The 26,082-nt window shown below is 41.1% G+C and overlaps 1 protein-coding gene across 1 annotated transcript in view; it reads right to left on the bottom strand.

The window, feature by feature from the left end:
• SPIRE1 (spire type actin nucleation factor 1) overlaps positions 1-26,082 on the bottom strand; it is a 149,725-nt gene that overhangs the window by 42,680 nt on the left and 80,963 nt on the right. The window contains exons 4-5 of the mRNA XM_077810464.1: positions 10,689-10,772; positions 10,042-10,206 (exon numbers count right to left, since the gene is read on the bottom strand). Of these exons, the coding sequence (XP_077666590.1) occupies positions 10,042-10,206; positions 10,689-10,772 (249 nt within the window). The remainder of the gene's footprint in view (positions 1-10,041; positions 10,207-10,688; positions 10,773-26,082) is intronic.

Below are 26,082 nucleotides of genomic sequence, written 5' to 3' on the forward strand. Positions count from 1 at the left end.
GACAGGCTCCCACTCCTGGTCCCAACCTATATGTCTGTGTGCAGTCTCCTGGGCTCAGGCCCCTCAGACCTCCAGTGGGAGCGGAAGGTGATGGTCAATGGGGAGACATTCCTGGGGTGGCGAGATCCTGGGACAGAAAGAACTGTTGTCAGGCCCCTTGTGGTGCAGCCTCAGATGCTGAGGGGCTGTGTGACCTGGGTGAGGGTCCCAGGGATGAAGCCCCTCACCCTGCCTATGGCCCAGATCCCTGTGCAGACCCGGGGGGGAGGGGGGAGGCTGGCTGGTCGTTGGGGTTCTCCAGGATATCAGCTGTGAGACCCTGTTGGGGGTGACTGTGTCTCTTTGGGACAGGATCCAGGCCCTGCTCCTGTAACGGCCAAGGGTTTGAATTTGAATCCAGGGAACCAATCGGCTGAGAGGGAAATGGTCAGTTAAAATGCAGATGACGTGGCTGGCAGGGGGGCGGAGCTGCTAGGCTTAGGCTACCTGCCGGCCTGTAACCAGACTCCTGGGGTTGGGTGGAACAGAGAGATGCTTGCGCACCGGAGAGGGGGCTCACGCTGGCTCTGATGCAGTGAGGAAAGCAGCGAGCTCGCTGCCTGTCCCCACTGGAACAGCAAGGGCAGCGCTGAGCACAGTGGGAGCTGAGACCCCAGCTTGGGGGTGGGGGGGACAGGCAGGGCAGGTCGGCTACCAACCAGGTTTGCCTTGTCCAGAGGCGCTGCTGGGAAGTGATCCCACGGCAGGGAGGGAGCAACCAGGGACAGGGCTCAGCAGGGCTGTGACCCCAGGCCCAGCCAGCGAGATGGAAGACTAGGTAGCTGAGTCTGCAGAGCAGAACAGCTGGGTAGTTAATCTCTCGAGAATGCAGGGGATGGCAGGTCTACTCTCATCTCTAGACACTTTGGATATGACTTGTACTCTCAGTGAATTTAACATCTAGTTCCTTGTGGAAGCAGAGGTTGGTAAGGGAAGAACAACAGAACTTTGAGAGTACAGCTTGTAAAAGCGAACCTGAGAAGGGTAACTGCGATTTGCTGGAAGTAGCTCAGGGTAGTGAGAAGAGCAGCAGTTTATCTGTTGGGAGTGGCAAGGTGCTTGGTAAGGAAAGTTTGGATGAGCCTAGGCAGCCTTGTGAGCTGATGGCTTTGTCTAATCAGCAGTTTGGGAAGGCGAGGATAGTGGAAGATGAGTGTCCCTATACCTTACCTGCAGAAGTGTGACAGTGAAGGGAATGTGCCTGTGTCTGTCAGGGGTATCGACTTGCCTATGGAGGGAGCTACCCCGGTCTCCAAGCAGTTGTGTGTGAACAGCTCTGTGTGCTGGGACAAGGGAAATGAGATCCCAAGCTGTGTGTCTGGTTCAGGAGAAAGTGTGTCTGGTTCTTCTTTGTCTGTGGAGCAGACAGAAGGGGCCTTTCAGCCTGTGATGGCTGAGAATAGTGCAGTTGTCTCAGAGTTGGTTCTGGATTCAACTAAAGCCCAGGAAGGGAATGGTCCTAAGTTTGTGTCTGCTAGGGAGAATGGCACTGTAACTAGGTCGCATCCAGTTAGTGTCTATGCAAAATCCCAGAGGCCAGACAATTCTGGTGCTTGTATTTTGCCTGTTACTAGTGTGCTGTTGGGAAAGGGTGTAGCAACTCTGTCTAATCAGAGTGAGATCCTAGCCAGGGCACAAAGAGAGCATAAAGGTGATTTGATTGTGTTACTTACTGATGGTATGGAAACCTGTAGCAAGAAGGAAAAGATTCCTGAATTTGTGTGTGGCAAAGGGAAGGAGAATGCTTCTAACTTTTTATCTAGGAAGTCTGTGAGTTTGCCTGAAAGGAGATTGTGTAGGAATCCGCCTGATGGGCCAGAGGTAACTCTGGATGTAAGTGAGATCCAGAAAGAATCTGTTGTTGCTCAGTAAAGTGTTCTTCTAAAGCAAGCCCTAGGTAAAGAGGGTAATAGCAGAATTTCTGTGAAGGATGAATTGTTGCATAGAAAAGCCCCTAGGGAAAGGAATCCTCATGGTAGTCTTTGCAAACAGTTTACTGCAACTGAAGGGTGTGAAAGTGATTTAATCAAGGAAGTTTCAGTTCCTAACAGCCAGAAATTTTCTGTTGTGAATTAAGCCACTGACTTTTCTGTTGAAAGATCCAGTGTGGATAGCTTTGAGAAGGTCTCAGATGGAGTAAAAGCTGTTAAGAAAGTTAAACAGGCCTATAACCAAAGGCTGTGTTTGGCCAGCTTATTGGGGAGACAAGGTTGTTGAGAAAGGAATGTCTCCAGGCTAATTCTGTAAGTGAACAGTCTGTGTCCCAGGTGAAGAGGGTGCTGGGCTGCCTCAAGGAGGCAGGACTGACGGTAAAAGCTGAAAAGTGTAAGGTGGAGATAATCAGAGAGTGGCCTGTTCCCCAGACCAAGAAACAGGTCCAGGCCTTTATTGGGATGGTGGGGTACTATGGAGGCTTGTACCCCACTTGAGCTCCCTAGCTGCCCCCATCACTGAGCTATGTAAGAAGGAGAAGCAAGACGAGCTGGTCTGGACCGAGCAGTGCCAGAGGGCTCTCTCTGCGTTGAAGGAGGCTCTAATCCAGGGCCCGGTAAATCTGGTAAACCCCAACTTTGCCAAGGCCTTTACAGGGTTCACCGACGCCTCAAACACAGGGCTGGGTGCTGGGCTGATGCCGAATGGTGGGGGACAGAGACACCTGGTCAGAGAGTGGCCCAGGTCAAGATGGGGGCTCTTAAGCAAGAGAGCCCAAATTGCAACCCTCCAGACTGGAGCGCTGGGAGAAGACCCGATTCCAGTTGGACCCCCGGGGATTTTGGGGTGGCAAAAGGACACGGGCCGCAGAAACTTTCCCACATGAGGCACGTGAGTGCCATCGAGCACCCCTGACCTAAGGGAGGGCGTGAAATTGGAAGGGTGTAAAACTGGAAGGGCCTGGTGTAACTCCTACCAAGGAATGGGAGAGATGCTGGGGCATCCATAGGAATGTTGGTGGGTTCGAACTTTTCCAGGTCACTGGCTAAAGGTTATCGTGGACTCCCCGGGCGATGCTCTGGAGAACTGCTCCCTACAAAGTCAGTCAGGACTCTGGTGAAGTCTCCTTTCTGTGAGCAGACTGTCTTCAGGGCAAAAAGCTTACACAGCTTCCACCTTCCTGGGTCTGACCTCGGAGCATTCAGCATCCTCTGCACCTCCGTGCGCTTCCCACAGCGAGTCTGCCCAGGCGGGGTCCTGGGGAAGCCAGAGGGTCCTGCACCCCAACTTCACAATCAGACGTGACTCTCAGCCAGCCAGTAAAACAGGTTTATTAGACGACAGGAACATGGTCTAAAACAGAGCTTGTAGGTACAGAGAACAGGACCCCTGAGCTGGGTCCATTTTAGGGAGCAGTGAGCCAGACAACCACGTCTGCACTTCACTCCTCGTCCCCAGCCAGCCCCAGACTGAAACTCTCTCCAGCCCCTCCTCCTAAAATCATAGAATAACAGAGTTGGAAGGGACCTCTGGAGGCCATCTAGTCCAACCCCCTGCCCAGAGCAGGACCAATCCCAACTAAATCATCCCAGCCAAGGCTTTGTCAAGCCTGATCTTAAAAACTTCTAAGGAAGGGGATTCCACCACCTCCCTAGGTAACGCATTCCAGTGTTTCACCACCCTCCTAGTGAAAAAGTTTTTCCTAATATCCGACTTAAATCTCCCCCACTGCAACTTGAGACCATTACTCCTTGTCCTGTCATCTGCTATCACTGAGAATAATCTAGAGCCATCCTCTTTGGATCCACCTTTCAGGTAGTTAAAAGCAGCTATCAAATCCCCCCTCATTCTTCTCTTCTGCAGACTAAACAATCCTAGTTCCCTCAGCCTCTCCTCATAAGTCATGTGTTCTAGACCCCTAATCATTTTTGTTGCCCTTCGCTGGACTCTCTCCAATTTATCCACATCCTTCTTGTAGCGTGGGGCCCAAAACTGGACACAGTACTCCAGATGAGGCCTCACCAGTGTCGAATAGAGGGGAACGATCACGTCCCTCGATCTGCTGGCAATGCCCCTACTTATACACCCCAAAATGCCATTGGCCTTCTTGGCAGCAAGGGCACACTGTTGACTCATATCCAGCTTCTCGTCCACTGTCACCCTGAGGTCCTTCTCTGCAGAACTGCTGCCGAGCCATTTGGTCCCTAGTCTGTAGTGGTGCATTGGATTCTTCCTTCCTAAATGCAGGACTCTGCACTTGTCCTTGTTGAACCTCATCAGATTTCTTTTGGTCCAATCCTCCAATTTGTCTAGGGCCCTCTGTATCCTATCCCTACCCTCCAGCGTATCTACCACTCCTCCCAGTTTAGCGTCATCCGCAAACTTCCTGAGGGTGCAATCCACACCATCCTCCAGATCATTAATGAAGATATTGAACAAAACCAGCCCCAGGACCGACCCTTGGGGCACTCCGCTAGATACCGGCTGCCAACTAGACATGGAACCATTGATCACTACCCGTTGAGCCCGACAATCTAGCCAACTTTCTACCCACCTTGTAGTGCATCCATCCAGCCCATACTACTTTAACTTGCTGACAAGAATACTGTGGGATACCGTGTCAAAAGCTTTGCTAAAGTCAAGGAATAACACGTCAACTGCTTTCCCTTCATCCACAGAACCAGTTATCTCATCATAGAAGGCAATTAGATTAGTCAGGCATGACTTTCCCTTGGTGAATCCATGCTGACTGTTCCTGATCACTTTCCTCTCCTCTAAGTGCTTCAGAATTGATTCCTTGAGGACATGCTCCATGATTTTTCCAGGGACTGAGGTGAAGCTGACTGGCCTGTAGTTCCCAGGATCCTCCTTCTTTGCTTTTTTAAAGATTGGCACTACATTAGCCTTTTTCTAGTCGTCCGGCACTTCCCCTGATCGCCATGAGTTTTCAAAGATAATGGCCAATGGCTCTGCAAACACATCCGCCAATTCCTTTAGCACTCTTGGATGCAACGCATTCGGCCCTATGGACTTGTGCACGTCCAGTTTTTCTAAGTAGTCCCAAACCACTTCTTCCTTCACAGAGGGCTGGCCGCCACCTCCCCATGCTGTGCTGCCCAGTGCAGTAGTCTGGGAGCTGACCTTGTTCGAGAAGACAGAGGCAAAAGAAGAATTGAGTACATTAGCTTTTTCCACATCCTCTGTCACTCGGTTGCCTCCCTCATTCAGTAAGGGGCCCACACTTTCCTTGGCTTTCTTCTTAGTGCCAACATACCTGAAGAAATCCTTCTTGTTACTCTTAACATCCCTCGCTAGCTGCAACTCCAGGTGTGATTTAGTCTTCCTGATTTCATTCCTACATGCCCGAGCAATATTTATATACTCATCCCTGGTCATTTGTCCAATCTTCCACTTCTTGTAAGCCTCTTTTTTGTGTTTAAGATCAGCAAGGATTTCACTGTTAAGCCAAGCTGGTCGCCTGCCATATTTACTATTCTTTCTACACATCGGGATGGTTTGTCCCTGTAACCGCAATAAGGATTCTTTAAAATACAGCCAGCTCTCCTGGACTCCTTTCCCCCTCATGTTATTCTCCCAGGGGATCTTGCCCTTCAGTTCCCTGAGGGAGTCAAAGTCTGCTTTTCTGAAGTCCAGTGTCTGTATTCTGCTGCTTTCCTTTCTTCCTTGTGTCAGGATCCTGAACTCGACCATCTCATGGTCACTGCCTCCCAGGTTCCCATCCACTTTTGCTTCCCCTACTAATTCTTCCCGGTTTGTGAGCAGCAGGTCAAGAAGAGCTCCACCCCTAGTTGGTTCCTCCAGCACTTGCACCAGGAAATGGTCCCCTACAGTTTCCAAAAACTTCCTGGATTGTCTGTGCACCGTTGTATTGCTCTCCCAGCAGATATCAGGATGATTGAAGTCGCCCATGAGAACCAGGGCATGCGATCTAGTAGCTTCTGCAAGTTGCTGGAAGAAAGCCTCGTCCACCTCATCCCCCTGGTCCGGTGGTCCATAGCAGACTCCCACCACGACATCACCCTTGTTGCTCACGCTTCTAAACTTAATCCAGAGACTCTCAGGTTTTTCTGCAGTTTCATACTTGAGCTCTGAGCAGCCTCTGGGCTTTGTCCCTTTCCCGGGCCAGGAGGTCACCTGATTCCTTTGTTCTCCAACCCTTTAGCTCTCACCTTGCAGGGGGGAAAGGGCCAGGACATCAGTTGCCAGGAAACAGGGTGTTGGCTGTTCTCGGTGTCCAGAGCCCTACACACACCTGCCCTCTAGGGCTCTGCAACGATCATACACCCTTATCCCACCACCTAGATACTTAAGAAATGCATAGGGGAAACTGAGGCACCCCTACAGTATTCAGAGGACATATGAAGAACAGTCCCACTTGGTCACAGTGATCATGTAGTTAAAGACTACTTTTCCCCCACAGGACCCCTGCTCCCTGAGTGCATAAGAAGGACAGTGCTCTGAGAAAGATTCAGGGTTGTATTGTGAAGGAGGCTGTTGTCTCTGTGCTGCCCCATTTACTGAGGTGGTCAGATGTGCGGTAAAGGAGGCAGGAACTGCAGGAAAAGAAAGAATGATCTCACAATTAAGGCAATTGAATGCCGCAAAAGAGAACAGCATTCTCTCTCCCTTTGCCACAGAGTTCCTATGTGACACTGGACAAGACACATAAACCAAACTTTTCACAGGTAGCAATTAATTGCATGTTCCTTATTTTCTGGGTGTCCTGCTGGAGACACCCAGGCTCTGATTTGCAGAAGTGCTGAGCAGTCACAGCTGCAATTCGAGTCATTGGGAGTTCTGCTCTGAACATATAAAGTGCTATCAAACGCTAAGTACTATGAAAAATCAGGTCCTAGTCTTCTCAAATAGGGCACCCAAAATTATTGACGCATCTGATAAATTTGGCTTTAATCTGTATGCCTCATTTCTCCATGTATAAAATGGGGATAATACAAACACCTCACCTCACAGGGAATTATGATGATAAATTCATTAATTCAGAATTAACACTCCTATTTTTAAAGGTATTTAGGCATTGCTCAACTCAGCATTGCAAGGTCTAAGTGATTTAGATTGACGAAGACCCATTTTCAAAAGCAATTTTGGAGCTTAAGTCGATTGACGTCCCATTGTTTAAATTCACTTAAATCACAATTTTGCCATGTGTATGTTTTGACTGATAGAAAGAAAAATAATCTCTTTTCCCCTCGCTGCTTTTCCATTCAGATTTGGGACTCTTGTTTTTGCTTCCCCATCTAGAGAGACATGAAAGCTTTCTCCATTGGGAATATATATATATTATATATATATTTAGCTATGACCCATGACAGACAGCAAAAATATGCTGTATTCAGGAGATCTAACTGAACTTGTAAGGATCTGTGAACCCTTCAAGCTTCAGTAAATTTCATTTGCTATCAAACTGCATCCATATTATTATACAATTTTCTGCACAGAAATTCTTCAAGCATGCTCAGCAGCAAAACACAAACTACTAGGTGGAAACTTTATAATAAGAAACAAGTTATTTTTCTAGCATGGAGGTACCAGCAAGTTGTAGTCAGACAAAGCTAGCAACAGTTTCAGAGACAAACCAATAGATTTTGTACCTGCAGCAGATTCTAATCCTAATTCACTTTTATGCCCATGTGACCAAAAGTGGCTTTAGACAACCTGCCTAGTATTTTTCATAGATGAAAGAAGCAGGACTGAAATGGATGCCTACAGGCATATAGTACATAGTTAGTATCTGGGTTTCAGAAAGAGCAGCTGTGCCTTCAACACCAACCACACGAAGAAAATCTTTTGAGAACTAACTTGACAGAAGTCAAATTTGAGGCTATGTTGGCAAAAGGTGAACTAGAATATTGTTCAGGGCTCCTAGTCAAACAAAATTACTGTACTGAATCCATGTATTGTGTCACAAGCAAAGGGCCTCCAGGTTTTGTTTTTCTTCTGCTCTGTGGTTGATATTAAAAGTAACACAGCTCTCTGAACCATAGCTATAAGATAGATAACATTACTACTTATGTACATAAATTGCCCTCATCACCATAGTGTCTCAACAGCAGCATCTACTGCAGGAAAGCTGCTGAAGAGCATACGCCCCCTGCTCCCTCTGGGGAAATGCAATGACTATCTTTGCTTTGCTTTCCTTTTTAAGAGGCCAGGACACTCAGCCTGGGCCCCTCAGACCTTTCAGGGAGCTAGGAACCTCGACCTCCTTTACAGAAACTATTTAACTTTTGCCTTGAGGGGTAAGCGCTGACCGTTTTGTGGGCTGCAGGATTATTTTGTTGGCCTTTTTCATTCAGACTGCTTTTTGCCTGCAGAAGACTACATAAGACTACACAGAGCTACACCCTAAACTCCAAACCAGCTCTACAGCAATGGCCATATCCAAGGAAGGATGTCTGGGATGAGAGAGGTGCCCATCCTGACCCAAAGATACAACCTATAACCTACATCTGTCACACTCACATGAGCACAACCAGTCACATCAGGAATAACTCTATTTCCCTATCTGTAAAATAAGGCTAACAACACACTTGCCTACCTCACAGGAGAGCTGTAGGGACTGATGAGGTAATGTTCACATATCACTTTGAAACACATGAAGCACCATGTAACGTCAATTGGTTCCAGACTATCATTCATAATCACAATGCCTTCTTGTGTGAGGAAGGGGGTGTGGATACATTCCATTATAAGGAGTGGATATTTCTATTCTATGTGCCAATCTATTGGGGGTAGGGTGAGATAGGGGCAGGAAAAAATCAGAAGCCATCCAAGCTCAGTGCAAAATTCTGTGATTCTAGAACAAGGCACAAGATGTATCAACAATAGAGCTGGTTAAAAGCCTTCCATCAAAATATTTGTGGGTGGGGAAAATAGCTTTTTCAACACAAAGAAAATTTTGAGAGTTTTTGTCAAGAATCTTAAAATCCTAATGAACCCCCTAACCCCCTGCAAAGTTGCATAAAATCATTTCCCAGTACTCTCTAGTCAACAACATTTGTCTTAGTGCAATCAGTGGGCAAAAACGAACCATGAAAACTCAAGGCAGTTCTCAGTGCTGAGAGCATTGACACTATTCAAATCCATGCATTTACACAGGGATTTCTGAATGTGCTCATCGCTGTTAAGAAATCTTCAGTTCCTGGTGTCCATTATTAATTGCATGATAATGACCATTTAAAAAACCATTATATGAAGCAGCTGCAATAGAAGGTCTGAGAGATTCCAGGACATACCAAGGAGTAGGTGGTCCTAATACAGAAAGTACATCTTTCTGACAGTCACTCCTAAGTTGTACATGAGTGTCTGGGAAGTAATTCACTGATATTTGGAAGCTTGCCTCGATGTCTCAGCTTGTTCTCTTGAGTCCAAAGGAACACTGCATTGTGCTGAAACAGTCATGCCCAAATCAGAACTTGTGAGCCTTTATTAAAGCTGAAGACTTCAAGGGAAGGTATTCATTCCCGCAAGGTATAATTCCTAAGCTTTAGATTGGACTGTCCTACTTCAGTAATTTAAGTGCCTATGATGAAGTTTGCAGATACTTTTGGCTTTCCTCTTTTATGACAGTATGAGATGCCATTCTCATGCATTTCACACCTTGAAAAGTATTATGGTCAAGGAGCTCTGAAGTAATATATATCTTTAAAAAATTATGTTACGATTGGTCAGTAATGTACTCCACAGTATGAAGAGCCAACTAAAAAAATTCATATTGCTTGGGAAGTACGGCAAGACTGTTAACCTGAATTTTAGTGTTACTAGCAAGTCAGCACAAAATCAATTTGTTCAAGTGTATCAAATGTCGGTTTCCTGTCTCCTGAAATTTTTTTGTCCTTGTCATCTGAAAGCAAGGCGCACAACATTTTGATGGATCCATTTTTTCTTAATTAATATTCAAAATTTAGGATACAGTAAAAACAATGTAAGAATTGCTAACTACATGACTGAAGTAACAATTCTGAAAAACAAAGTGAAAGTAATGGTGATTGGTGACTGTATAGATCTATCATAATGGTATTCTTAACTCACCATAACCTTCCTTAAGGTATAGCGTTTGGATCGAATGTCATCCATTAGCATTTCATAGGGTGTGAGCTGATATTCTATTGGAAGTGGGTTATACTGACGCTCTTGAACCTTCTTAAGTTTAACACCATCCCGCAAATCTCGCATCACCTGTACCCAAAAGCGAGCCTGAAGAGTCAAAGGAGACAAATAAGGTTTCAGAACATTTACTGTACTCTCATTATTACTGAGTACCAATGCAGTTAAGGCAAAAACAGCTCACTCGTCACATCAGAGAACCATTAAACCAACTAAATAAGACTAAATTTATTTTATTTTTTATAACAATGAAGTAGATAGGTGGTACAGTGGGTTTGAAAACCTGGGTCAAAACCCATCTTAAACTAGAAAACAAATCTGGTGGATTATTCTAGTCACTAACAGAAATCCCAAAATCACAGTGTAATTCAGTAAATCACTGATGGCAGTGTTAGATTTCATTTATGTTCTACTTTTTCTATGAGTCATTAGCAAGTCATACTACAGAAACAAAAAACCCTAAATACTGTTTTTTACAGAAAGCAGGTGACAAGCAAGCAGCTTAAGAATATCTAATTTTTTACATCAAAATATAACCTATTGAAAATTATGGTAAATGACTACAGCCCTACCCAGTCAGCATTTTTCAACTCATCAAGGTCTGTGCTGGATTCATCACTCTTTTCTTTGTCCATTTCCTGAATCTTCTTCAGATTCTGTCAATTAAAAGCAATATAGTAAATAAGCTGTATAAGAACATAAAACTGTATTGAAATAAAGTAGAAAAGGTTTAATAGAATATGGTTTCCTTCTGTGTCTATTCATCTTTCACAATTTACATGGTGGATATTCCAAGCAACGTGTTCAGAACATGTACAGCAAATTAGAAATTAGACTTCCCATATTGTTAATGAAAGGGTACCCTTCTATATATATAAAAAAGGATTCATAAATGCTGAAGAGGATGTGAAGGAATAGGACTTTTCTGCACATATGGCAGGAATAACATAAGAAAATAGTATTTGGGAGGGAAACAAATAGAAATTTCAAGATAGCTAAAGACAGACTACCCACAGAACTCAGTAATATTAGGTTACAGCCCAAAGGAGGTTATCGACCTGGGGAAGGACCCATTGATATCACAATTATTACTAGCAGGCAGATGCATGATAGCTTGTTCAGATTCCCCCAATATTAGTAGTATAGAGAAACCAAGTTTAGGAATGCTTCTCAATGGAAAAAATGAGTTTTACATGAAGCAGACTTTAAAAATATATGGTTTTTGGAATTTGAAAAAAATAAATACACAGATAATGATAAGAACTTGACCAATCACAAAGGGATCTTTTAAAGATAACAAATACAGGTTATTAATAAGATTTCTTAATACTTGTGTGGAAAGTTCATGTATGTTAATAACGACTAAATAAAAAGTTTAAAAAAAGAAAATGTCCCTCCTCAATGTAGGTGAAGCTTTCTTAATAAAGAGCCAAATGTTCGGACTTTGACTAGAATAAGAATAATGACTGAATGCTACAGTAGGTCACAGAGTGGGTTTATTAGACCACTTAACATTAAAACAAACAAATAGATGCAATTCAAGATTTAAATATATGGACTCTTTGCACTCATGGAAATAGTCTCATATATATTCACATCATACATAAAAATCACACATTTATATAGAATAGAACTTTTTGCTTGTAAACTGAATGCCTTTGAAATGGAATCATTGAGACACAAACATGGAAACTCACTATTCCATGTTTACAGATCGTTTCAGAATAGAACTGCACATTAACAGGATTTTATTTAAATTTTTCCAATTGTTTATTCATGCATTTTCATGAAACATAACTGGCTCCAAACTTTTGTTCAGTAAACCTCTTGAGTTTATGTTAGGAGATTAAATCAATAGGTTACAGATCTGGAAATGTTTATGTATGTAGCACAGAAATATTTGTCCTCTCTTCTGAGCTGACAACATAATTAAACCAACATAACATACTTGGGTATTCCCTATAATGGGAGCAATCAACAAAGAGAGTCTGGGTCTGTTTTTTTACAAAATGTATAAAAAAAGGTTTAAAAATATAATTTTCTGTTTATTATATATATATTACACTGAAACTGCTACAGTTTAAATCTTTGCCCAAAGCCTCAGAAGAATCTTTCAATGAAGCAGTGTAGGTAGCTATTAAAATTTATTTCAGAGATCCTACAGGACAGACAGCCATCTCACAGGAGTCCTTGGAGTTTTTAAAAATCATTTTGCTACAGAGGATTTTGGGGAGAGTACAGGATAGCAATTGCTTACTACTACCTTTAATGTGACACAGCAGCAGACTTATTTTTACATCCAAGTTCTTAACACCATTATTGGCCCATTTTTTTAATTATATACATTATAGGCAGGCTTTTGAAAATCCATACAACTTATATGACACAGAATCTAATGGCCAAGTCCTGAAAATCAGGGGTGAGTATAGGGCAGGGGAGGGTTTTGGGTAGAAGATATAAGGGTGCTTCTAGTTGTTCTGACAACTCTGATCTCATTCAGTGATCTCACTCATTGGTTCAAATTCAGCTTGCCTCATTCATGGATGTCGACTACACCCTAAGACTTTCCAATGGCATTTGTTTCCTTTAGTTACAACACTCTTGTGAAGAATGAAATTTCTTTTCTTTTTAACACGGATTTTATCAGTAGAACCCAGCATTATCATAAGCCAGTGCCATTGAAAACAGCTTGTGATTTAAGGACACAAGAGTTAGATACTGCTAACTGTATAACCTACAATTTCTGAAATGATTTTTTTTTTAAATGACCTTAGACCAGAGTATAAGTTTTTAGCCTGTAAATAAGCTCTGGTGTGGGCTGAGTATGGCAGTTAATAGAGTCTTAGCTACAGAGTAATAGTTTTAATGGTAAAAATTAAACAAAATAAAAACTACTGCAAGAGAAAATATCCTGGCAAATTTAAAGCTTCAAGAAATCCTCCAAGAATAGGCATAATTTTAGTTTCAGTAGTTCTGTGAAAAAGGATTGTGGTTTTGACTTGCCTAATTAGACACACAGGTAAGCAAACCTCACTGCTCCACATCCAAATAGTTAATCTAGTCCAATGTATTCCAAGTATAGCTAAAAGTATGTCCTTTCTCCTCCTCTCTTAGAATGTCTCTAAGGGTAAGTCTACACTACAATTAAAGACCCATGGCATAGCCACAGCTGGTCTCCATCAGCTGACCTGGGCTTGCAGGGCTCAGGCTACAGGGCCTAAAATTGCAGTGTAGACATTCAGGCTCATGCTGGAGTCCAGGCTCTGAGATCGAGCAAGTTGGGAGGGTCTCAGAAACCAGGCTCCAGCCTGATCCCAAATATCTACACTATAATTTTTTGCCTCACTGGCCAAGCCCGAAACAATTGATCCAGGCTCTGAGACTTGGTGCCACGGGTTTTTTATTGCAGTGCAGATGTACCCTAGCAGACTGACAGTGTTTGCTTGAAACATCCCAGGTGTTAGCAGGTGTTGGTCCTATTGAGAAAAGGTTAGATTCATCTGATTCACTGAAACAATTTTATTCTATCCGGTCACAAAGCAAGGTGGGATTGGATCTCTAGAAAGAGGAGCTGGGCTGAGCAGTCCTGGATGGGAACCATACGAGCAGCCAATCCTCATGTGAAAGTCTGAGCTGAACTCTACCATCTTATCAGAAAGCCTTTGACAAGGTCCCTCACCAAAGGCTCTTAAGTAAATTAAGTTGTCATGGGATAAGAAGGAAGCTCTTTTCATGGATTGAGAACTGGTTAAAAGACAGGGAACAAAGGGTAGGAATAAATGGTAAATTTTCAGAATGGAGAGGGGTAACTAGTGATGTGCCCCAAGGGTCAGTCCTAGGGCCAATTCTATTCAACTTATTCATAAATGATCTGGAGAAAGGGGTAAACAGTGAAGTGGCAAAGTTTGTAGATGATACTAAACTGCTCAAGATAGTTAAGGCCAAACCAGACTGTGAAGAACTGTCTCACAAAACTAAGTGATTGGGCAACAAGATGGCAGATGAAATTTAATGTGGATAAATGTAAAGTAGTGCACATTGGAAAAAATAACCCCAACTATACATACAATATGCTGGGGGCCAATTTAGCTACAACTAATCAGGAAAGAGATCTTGGAGTCATCGTGGATAGTTCTCTGAAGACGTCCACGCAGTGTGCAGCGTCATTCAAAAAAAGGAAAAGGGATGTTAGGAATCATTAAAAAAAGGGATAGAGAATAAGATAGAGAATATCTTATTGCCCTTATATAAATCCATGGTACGCCCGCATCTTGAATACTGCGTAGAGATGTGATCCGCTCATCTCAGAAAAGATATACTGGCATTAGAAAAGGTTCAGAAAAGGGCAACTAAAATGATTAGGGATTTGGAATGCGTCCCATATGAGGAGAGATTAAATTGGCTAGGACTTTTCAACTTGGAAAAAAAGGAGACTAAGGGGGAATATGATGGAGGTATATAAAATCATGAGTGGTGTGGAAAAAGTGAATAAGGAAAAGTTATTTACTTCTTCCCATAATATAAGAACTAGGGGCCATAGAAATTTAGAGCTGGAAGAAGTCATCAAATCCAGCACTTGAAGCAGGACCACGTAAACCTTGACCATCCCTGACAGGTGTTTGTCCAACCTGTTCTTAAAAACCTTTACAACCTGCTTTGGAAGCCTATTTCAAGCTTAACTATCCTTCTAGTTAGAAAGTTTTTCGCAATATCTAACCTAAATCTCCCTTGTTGCACATTAAGCCCATTATTTCTTGTTCTATCTCCAGTGGACACTAATAACAAATGACCACAGTCCTCTTTAAAAAAAGCCCTTGACACATTTAAAGGCTGTTATCAGATCTGTCCTCAGTCTTCTTTTCTCAAGACTAAGCCTGCCCAATTTTATTAACCTTTCCTCACAGATCAGGCTTTCTAAACCTTTTATCATTTTTGTTGCTCTTCGCTGGATGCTCTGAGTTATCCACATCTTTCCTAAAGTGTGATGTTCAGAATTAGACACAGCACTCCAGCTAAGGACTCATCAGTGCCAAGCAGAGTGGGTCAATTACCTCCTGGGTCTTCCATACAAATACTCCTGTTAATACACCCCAGAATACTACTCTTTTTCACAACTGCATCACATTGTTGACTCATGTTCAATTTGTGATCCACCATAATCTCCAGATTCCTTTAATCAGTACTACCATCTCACCATTTATTTCCCATTTTGTGGGTGTACTTATAATCTTTCCTTTCTAAGTGTAGTACTTTGCACTTGTCTTTCTTAGATTTTATCTTCTTGATTTCAGACCATTTCTTCAATTTTTCAACATCCTTTTGAATTTTAATTCTGTCCTCCAAAGTGGATGTAACCCCTCCCATCTTGAAGTTATCTGCAAATTATATAAGGATACTCTCCACTCCATTATCCAGGTCATTAATGAAAATATTGAAAAGCACTGGACCTAGGACAGACCCCTGGGGGGTTCCAAAAGATACATCCTCCCAGTTTGACAGCAAATCATGATAACTACCTTGCCCATATGGGACCTGCTAAATTCTGTTTAAACTTGCATGAAGTCATAATCCCCAAGGGAATGAGCATTCAGTAGCTTCTCATTCTACACTGTATTGAAGGTAATACAAGTGTGTGTGTGTGTATGTGTGTAAATGATGCATATAATCAATACGGTCTTGTTTCACTGAAAAAATCTGCTAACATACTTTTTAATTTTAATTCATGTGCACAGCCACATTATAAATACCATAAGATTGTTATCATATCATAAATTGTTTTCTTTTGAATTAAATTTATTAGGCTTTAGTACCTGAAATGGTTAACAAACATAGGTAAAACAGTGTGCTACTTCAATAACACTTCCTTTACCTCTGTGTGTGAATATTGTTCACATTACATAGCAAATAAACACAGCAGTCTGAACCTACTTTCCAGTGAACATCTGAAGGCATCCTTCAACGACCACACAATGCGGTGACAGCTTAGCATTATCTCCACTGGAGACCAGATGTGGTGGTTTATAGACAACTGGGGAAAACGTGTGTATGGAAACTTGTATGTGCTTTGCAGCTGTCAGTGATATTAGTCTGTTACTTTAAAAAGCAATAAGTCCTTTCCCCAAAAGAGGAAATATTATAGAAAAGTCTCATTTACATTTACTTTTGCATTTATATCAGTATTGAAGTCCAAGTATTCATCCATTTCTCCATCAAATGCAAAGTAGTGGTAACGATTTCAATGCCAGTCTTTGTGAACTGTAAATGCCTTGTTTTCTCTTAAACTGGAAACTTTTGTTGAAGGCCTGCAAAAATTATAAATTATCATCCTAATGCTTTCTCCTCCTGCTCCTCAGAACCAAGGTTAACTTTGGTGAACAAACTGACAACAGTCAGACTGCTACTCCCTTCAAAAAGCATTTATTTTTACAAAGTTAACATATTCCAGCTGCTTAATCTTTACTTTGAATGTTGAACAATACCCGCAGCAATTACCCATTTTAGCAACCATTAAAGCTTTCTGTTCTTTAACATGGTTTTTTGGGCTGGCTTATACTCAAAGGCAGCAAGACTGGCATAAATGGTAAATATCCCACCATGTTGTAAGATTCCAACCTGATTCTCTTTAGCACTAAGAATCAGGAGGAGAGAAAAGGTTTGACTAACTGATGGACCACCTTCAAAATAAGGCACCCATCTAATTAGTCTCTATAGTAAGAGAGGAAGCTTCTATTTGAGGAAGGCCAAGTCCAGGTAAAATCACACCATGACAGAGCTGGAGAGCTGTAACAGCAAAGGCTACCAGCCAAAAAAGAAACTCTGTCCTTTCACTCCAGGTGTTAAGCAACATCTACTATGGTATTAGAGAGACGAGGTGAAATCTTGGGACCGACATGGTTACAACTACACTGCATAGCTACTGGAATGATCATTTTAAAATCAGTAGGCTCAAATAACTTTCACTCAACAGTCCAAAAAGAGAAGGCTGAGGAGATCTCTGGCCTGCTGATGTTAGTTTTCAATAAATCTTGGAATACCAGGGAAATTTTAGAAGACTGGAAGAGTGCTGATTTTATGTCAATAAAAAAAGGACACACCAAATGACCCAGAGTCAAAAATAATGAGGACCAGGTAGTCATACAGAATAATCTTCATCATTTGGTAGGCTGGGACCATTCAAACAAAATGTGTTTTAATATAGCCCATTGCAAAGTCATACATTCAGGAACTAAGAATTCAGCCCACACCTACAGAATGGAGGACTGTCTCCTGGAAAGCCATGACTCTGAAAAGGATCAAAAGATCACAGTGAACACATAACTGAACTTGAGCTCCCAACGCAATGCCATGCCAAAAAAAAGCTAGCGTAATCCTTGGACATTGTGATACAGCAACTACGATCATCAGGGATATTGTGGTTGTCAGTCCCTAGGTAGAATCTCCCAGGAACAGAAGGCAAGATACTGTCAGGAGATGGCTCTGAGCTCTCTTTTACTGGGGGATCAGAACGAAGCGGACTTATTGGTTTTAAGTCACAATGGAAAGCAGACCTTCATCCACTAATGGAACTACGAAATAATCTGCTTCGGTCTCCCAGAAGGCAAACAACAAAACAATACCAAACAAGCTAAACGAGGGAGGAAAAGAGAAGAGGAAAAGATAGCAAGTCTAAATCCTATTGCCAAAATGCTTGAAGGCTACTTAGCACCTAGATATCATGGCAGTATGCACATTAGGAATTAATATATAGAAAGTTTCATGTCATATTAATTGCTCAAAAGATTGAAAGTTGCCAGGTGTTGTTTGCAAGGTGTGCTGAAATGGCCCATCTTGATTATCACTACAAAAGGGTTTTTTTCTTTCCTGCTGGTAACAGCTCACCTTAAGTAATCACTCTTGTTATAGTGTGTATGGTAACACCCATTGTTTCATGTTCTCTGTGTATATAAATCTCCCCTCTGTATTTTCCACTGAATGCATCTGATGAAGTGAGCTGTAGCTCACGAAAGCTTATGCTCAAATAAACTTGTTAGTCTCTAAGGTGCCACAGGTACTCTTTTTTTTTTTTTTTTTGAAAGACTTGAGTTTCTCAGTGTTTTGAAAAACAATGAAATACTATGTAATTTCCTTGTTATAAATTTAGAAGACACTGGAATTTAGCAACATACATAAATAGGAAATGTTTTGACCTTACAAACATTGGTTATGAAGGTTTCCTTTAACTCTTCTCTGTATGCTGGGTACTGCTCAGAGGGAACAATTTCTTGTGATGGACATACATGCCAAGTCCTCTAGACTGAATTAACTGTATCACCTCCCTCCTCAATCAGCCAAGATCAGTGGGGTTAGAAATCAATCACAAATTATGCAAACCAAAACACTTAGAATAAAATAGAGCGTTTGTCAGAACTTAATTGAAATCCGTATGAATAACCTCAGCTGCTGTATCCATTTGTGCTTACCCTTGGGAAACAGACCAGAGGAAGCTATTTTTGCTATAATATTAAAATCACAGCACAGACGAACTTCCGTTTTAGAGGGGGAAAATATTAAGAGGTTATCTTAGCTGACCCAAAGCCCTCAAACCCACACTACAAATCTCACTCACATGTTATAGACTGGGCATTCATTCAGAAAATTAGGAAACAGATTTACAGGCTACACACCAGAAGTCTGAATATTAAGCATTTCAACAGTCTTCATTTTATAACAACGAAAGCATTTGGTATTTTTTTGAAACGTTGTGTTCTCACACACAATTCTCTAGCAGTTTGAGTAAATAAATATATAGATGTCTTTACATTTATTTTTGCATTACTTAAAACAGTCAAGTACAATTATTATTGTTAAATGGCCCATATTTGAAAAATACTTTCCTTTGCTCAGTGACAGATGGAAGGTTGTGTAATGTACATGTCAGGACAACAGCAAAGAATCACTTGAACACAATGGCCTCTAAATGGTCTCTACATTTTAACATTTCAAGGAGCTTTTCATAAATAGGGGTATGATTCCTGGGCTTGTTTACACTTTAGCAGTTTAAAAATGTAATCATAATTTCTGTATGTATTCTCCATTTCTAGAGGTTGTTTTATTGATGGAAGTGACTGACTGATAACTGGGAAACAGATAAAACAGACTTGCACATCTGATCTCTGATGTAAGAATACGTAACATATAAAAGAGGTTACTGCCCAAGGGTAATAGTTGATTTTACATACCCAATTATCAAACATCAGACTTAAGCCCTATGGACTGGGCCTCCAGCCCTTACTCACTTGAGTATCTCCCATTTCAGTCAATTGAATTACTCATGAGAGTAAGGTTTGCAGACTCAGCCACTAAAATGTTTCTTATCCTTTGTGCTGCTATAGGACTTTTGAATATCATATCAAAAACATCTGTTTCTAAGACAGTAGGAGTGGGAGTAGAGAAGACATGCCCTAGTGTGGAGAGAGGTGGAAAAGGGTTGCTCAGTTGCGATCCCTTACTTATCAATTCAGCAAATGCACTGACAGACTCCAAATTGAGGTCTTGGGTGGATCTCAGTGGCTCTTCTTCATTAACTTACACAGGGGATCAAGTAGAGAAACATTTGGCAAGGATTTTGAGTTTCTGGAAAGTAACTGTAGCAATATTCTATAACATTCATAATTAAAGTACAGCATAGAATATTATGTAAATATACTGTTTGATCCAAAATGTTTATCCTCCAAGGTAAATTTCTATGGACTGACAGTGTGGAACAGAAGAAATGTTGTTCTTTGGATCTAAGTTTGAGTAAACAACTTAGCTAATGGTTTCACTTACTGTTAATAAATTGTTGTTGCAAAATTATAAAAACCCCGCTGGTGGTGTTATTAGGTTACATGCTGCTCTGTTAAAGGGGAGAGAGCGATTCAAGACCATGACCATGAAAATTTTTTGACTGAAACACCTACCATTTTTCACTTTAAGAGTCAAATGTAATGGGAAAATGAAGACTCTGTGTCCAAAAACAGGTGATAAAGATTATTACAAATTCCTAATTTTTTTAATGTTGCTAGAAAGGGTTAATATCCACTGGAAAGATTTCCTAAGAGGTATAATTAAAAGCTTGTAGAAATTCCCACTATGCAAGGGTATTTAAGCTTTTGCTGCAGTTCAGCTGCCCTCATGGGAACAGCCAACTAGGTAAGCTGTACACAGCACAACAGGTATCAAATTGGCTAAAGATCTGGGCCCAGATTTTTAAAAGGTATTTAGGCACTGCTCTGCTCAGCATTGCAATCCCTAATTGATTTAGAAGCCCAAGACTCATTTTCAAAAGTGACCTAGGGGCCTGAGTCCCACTGACTTTCCATAAGACACAGGCTCCTATGTCACTTTTGAAAATGAGACTTAGAAATCCACAGCTGGTCTGTGCCAGTCAACTCTGGTTTGCAAGGCTCAGGCTGCGGGGCGCTCCCATTGCTGTGTAGACTTCCTGCATGGTGGGAGGGTCCCAGAGCTCAGGCTCCAGCCCAAGCCCAGACATCTACACAGCAATGAAACAGCCCTGCAGCCTGAGCCCCATGAGTCAAAGTCGGCTGGCACAGGCCAGCTATGGGTTTTTCTTTGCTGTATAGACATACTCTTAGGCTACTAAACCAACTAGCCTATGCAATGCTGAGTGAAACAATGCCTAAATACCTTTTAAAAATCTGGGCCTTGATGAGCAGAAGCTACAAAATGAGGAATTTCTTTTTTCATGCATTTTATTGGTAAAATCAACCCACTATTCAGAAATAAGGCCACAGATATTAAAGGGCAGGTCAGAAAGGAAATCAATTGTGCCCATTGTGACACCCCATATGACACCTTGTACCTCAGGTTCACCTCTATTATATGATTATGATATATGGTGTATAAAGTATGCCTTGAGAGATATCATTTCAAAACTCACAACCTACTGAACATTATTATCCTGGTAAAATATGTGCAGCAACTATGTATGTAAAATTGTGAGATTCTACTGTATAATAATGATCTTACATTAGCATGTAACAAAGTTAGAAAAGCAGGCTCAGACTAGTTTTTCAGAGACAAAGACACATTTGCACACCAGCAGGGAGCTAAAGAGTCATTATCTGTTTCATCGGAGATTCACCAGCAGGGAAGTTGTAAACAAGACATTTACAACTCACTTGAAGGACGGCCTGCAGAGCACATACGCAATGGAACTGCTGACCCCATGATCAAGCAAAGACTTTTCCAGTATAAAAAGGAGATACAGTGACCTACTCCTCACCTCTCCTCCCACATCTCTACTCACAGCATCATGATCTCTTGAAAGACAATAGGAGCATCACTGAACTGTTGGTGTGGGGGAGGGAGGGGTGTGTCCTAGCTGGAAGGTGTTCCAGTTTGTATGAACTGCTCTAAGCTTTTGGGTGAGAAACCTTTTTGCTTTCAAATCTTATATAGGTTGGTAATATTTAGGAATTAGATTGCGGATTTATCTTTTATTTCTTTTGTAACCAACTCTGACTTTTATGCCTTTATCACTTATAATCACTTAAAATCTATCTTTCTCTAGTAAATAAACATGTTTTATTGATTTGTCTAAACCAGTGTGTTTTGGTTGAAATGTTTGGCAATATGTACTCAGGTTAACAAAGGCTGGAGCACTATAATAATCCATCATTTCATCAAAGGAAATTAATGAGCTTGGTTTGTTCAGTAGCGGGCTCAACAGTGCAAGATGCACATTTCTGGGGTACCAGGCTGGGGCTAAGAATTAGCGGGTGTCACCCTGTATATAGTTCATGAGTGGCTGGGAGAGCATTCATGTAATTTTGCTGGGAGCGACTCTATATGTCTGTGTGTAAGCAGAACCTGGAGAGGCTGAGTTTCACTAGCAAAGCAGTGTAAGAGGCACCCCAAGCTGAAGAGTTAAGGGGACTCAGTGGTTCAGTTTGTAGCCTGGGGAATGTCACACGCAGGCAAATGGTGAGCATAGTATTTACAAAAAAGAAAAGGAGTACTTGTGACACCTTAGAGACTAACAAATTTATTTCTTTATTTAAATATTATAAGCTTTATGAACATAAGCTTTCGTGAGCTACAGCTCACTTCATTGGATGCATGTATTTTCCATTGCATGCATCAGACGAAGTGAACTGTAGCAGCAATGCAAGGAATTCCAGAGTGAGCACACTATATTCTCTCAAAAGAGGTAAAAGCCAGAAAAAGTGAATAACACACATTTCGCCAGTGCCCACAAAAAAATTTAAGTAAATAATGATACAGCAGGTGGAATGTTTTCATTTAACGTGTAAGTTCCACCACTGTTGAATAGTTAGCAGTTTTAACTAGGATGACGTTAAGTTTTTATTCATATGACATGCCAACAGCAAAATCTACTCCGATCCTTGCCAATCAGAGACTGAATGGAAGACTAACCTCAAAGGAATTCATTTTACTGGACAGGAAGATTCTTTCCTTTATGAAGAGGTTAGGGTACACTAAATCCTACTCTGAGAGCATACATTCTGTGTAGCACTGTATTTTAATAGCTTTTCCGACCAATGGACTATTAAGGTCAAGTTGGCTGAGGACCTACAGTCTCTATTTTTCTAAATAAATGATCCATTAAACATTGTTAAGAAGAAACACACTCAAAAATTACTTAGATAGCTGCAGCCCATTATCAGATGTAGTCATGAATATATAGATATTATTAACAATTTGCTATTTTATTAATTGACCCATTAGAATCTTTACTTGAAATGAAACAGAAGAAAAATAAAGGAACAAAATAATAGATATTCTTTATACTTATTTGCTTAGGTAGAGCTTTTCAGGAGTATATCTTTTCAGATGGAGAGACTGAAATATACAGAGAGACAGAAAAAATTGACTGTCTACTTTACAAAGGCAACGAATGAGATAAAATAATTAATGGCATAAAGACGACAAATCAGGAATATCTGTTCCCCTTGCGTCAAAGGAACAAGGGGACAATCCATGAAATTAAAAGGTGGCAAATTCAAAAATCGATAAAAAGAAACTTTTTCATACAGTGTATAATTCAACTGGATTTCATTGCCACAGGAATTCCTTCAGGACAAGAACTTAGAAAGATTCAAAAAAGAATTGGACACTTATATGGCTATCAAGAATAGACAATTAACAATTAATTTTGGAAGTGATACTAAACCTCATACATTAGGGCTTAAGCCACTCTCTAACAATTAGCCATCAGGATGTGGCCTAATATGGGGGGGCAGATTATCCCACTTCTGCTTACTGTAGGGTTCCTACACCTTCCTCTGAAGCATCTGGTGCTGGCAACTGTCTGAGACAGAGTACTGGCCTACCTTTGCCTACCACAGGTCTGGTACAGTGTACCAATTCCTTTCTTCCTATGTTTGCATAACAGAAGTTCAGTTCTGCTATGTCTATCTTTTCTTGGCCCCGCCCCAAAAAAGAATGTTTAACTTTATGTTTTATCTAACTCTGTTCACACAAGGGAGATCTCTAACTTTTGGATCATCCTGGGAAAGGACGTGTTCTTGTGTTATTACTTTTAAGCATACTGATTATGTTTATACCGTATTAATATAACTCACTTTAGCTTAACCAAGCATTGTAATTAACGTTGATTCCATAGCACAGCTATGGTTATTGTGTGTTTCATAAGATGCATTTTTTGCTGGTATTGAGGGGGGGGGGGAGGGAGATTCCCTCTGTGTATGTGAACTTCTTGTGGTAAATAAAAGCTCACAGTGTAGGATGGGGGAAACTAGCAATATTTTCCCCTTCTTCCCCCACAGCCCTAAGAGCCAGAGAACAGAAGTAGCAGGTTAGGGGGCTGAGAAGGCCTGGCCCATCTGAAGACCAAAAGCACTAGCAGGTGGCATCACTGGTGGACCAAGGGTCATCCTTATTCCCCTGAGCACCTGAAAAGGAGTGGCATTAGTAGTGTAAGAGTGGGAGACAGGCCAACAAATGATAAGCTGGGAAAAATTACCAAACTCCCCAGAAAAACTCGACGATGGAATAAGATAAAAGATTTAGGGAGTTCAATGTATTTTAGGGTAGGTTGGATAGATCAGGTTTATACTGAAAAGCCAGCCTGAATCCTAACTAACTACTGAACAGCTGCTACTATTCCATAATATTTTAAAAAAGTTTCCGTGTCTCCCTTTCCGCTCCTACATCAATTAACCATTCCTGGCTTCATTCTACACTCTCTGCTTCTCTCTATGATGTCCCCTCTTATGAATCTCCCTTCTAAATATATAGCTCCACATTTTTCATTCTCTCCATGAATGAAAGTCTCTCCCTGCCTGTAAGGGATTTTGCCAACATTCATTTGGGATAATGTGTGTAACTCAATTGATGGGTGCACCACTTGTGAATAAACGTAGCCACCTCAAACACATGCCAATACAGCCTCTATACTATAAAATGTGTTTTACATACACATACATGCACATCTATAGCCAAATAGAATATACGATGGTGAGAGGATACATAAAACATTTTATTGACTTCTGCTTGGGTTCACCATATTACCCATGAGCTGTGAAGCCACTACATTCTAGGTAGGGAAAGAATATATGAAGATAGTATAAAGTTTTTGTTGGCACAACTTTAAGGTGATCATATAACTCCTTTCTGGCACAGGTACAAGCTAGAAATAAATGGCAATAAGAAATATACAGCACTCCATATTAATATATATTTTCTTCATGGCTCTTATTTTGTTTTCTATGTCCTTTGGATTTTTTTTAACCACTGAATGGTTTCTGAAGTTACACTTTGATAAAAGCAGTGAGCAAGTACCATGTGGATTATAAAACTAAGCCACCTATAAGGATTTCAAACCTTAACTATTATTACAGCTGTTTGTAAGATAACGATAACTGTGTTTCTCAGCAACTTTCAGTGTTTTCTAATAGCCCATCGACTTCAGTAGGGACAGAATTTCACCCAGAGTGGGATTGTTTCCATTGATTTAAATGTGTTTTGGATCAAGTCCTAATAGCCTTTTCAGAGGCAAACGGTATTTTTCATCTTACAGTATACACTCTAATTTACAGGGTGATTGAATAGTTTACAAGTTTAAAACAAAAGTATCACTGTGTGTATACTGATGTATATATTTATTTGTGTACTTCTATAATATTTAAATAAAAAAGTAATGTTCTATATAGGCATATACTGAAAATGACTAACTGCTCACTGTGGTCAGCTTTGTACCTAATCTAGGGGGACAAAAAGCAATTAATGTGTAATACAGTCTTCAGTAATTACATTAATGAACAGCTGTTATACTGAGCATGAGCAAATGGAAACATTTTCACTCATCCAACTTGAACAGGAAGAAACTGTGGGGAAGCTTTTTGCCTCGAATATTTAGGGATTTGCTAAAGACATAATCAATGTATACTTTCTAGCTAGATTATTTGAGAGTTTTGGACCAGAGTAAAAATAAAAATTACCCACTACTGTTCCAAGAAAGATAAACGAAGTGTAGAGGAAAGGGTCATAAAAACAGGTGGAGATGTCAAGGCGGTGACTCTGTTATTAACACTATATTGTGTCTATCAACACAATACAATGTGTTGATTTACATATAACTGTCCACTATTGGCTCTCTAAACTCACCATAATTTATTCAGTTAATTTCTTGTAGGTGACACAGAAGAAGCGAACTGAATGCAAAGTGGAGAGCGCCCTTCCAGACCAGCTCAGGAAAATAACCACTAGGAGCAGTGTGGAAGAAAGCATGAAGACACTTATGGGAGAAGCAGACAAATAGAATGTTGAGCCTGGTGTCATTGGCAGAGAGAGCAGGAAGGCAACATGAAAAGCATAAACTAATGTTTAGTATCAGGGGGGAGCCATGTTAGTCTGTATCCACAAAAACAACGAGGAGTCCAGTGGCACCTTATAGACTAACAGATTTATTTGGGCATAGGCTTTCGTGGCCTAGAACTC

Source organism: Eretmochelys imbricata, chromosome 2 (genome assembly GCF_965152235.1).
Source record: "Eretmochelys imbricata isolate rEreImb1 chromosome 2, rEreImb1.hap1, whole genome shotgun sequence".
In the NCBI taxonomy this organism is placed as follows: Eukaryota; Metazoa; Chordata; order Testudines; family Cheloniidae; genus Eretmochelys; species Eretmochelys imbricata.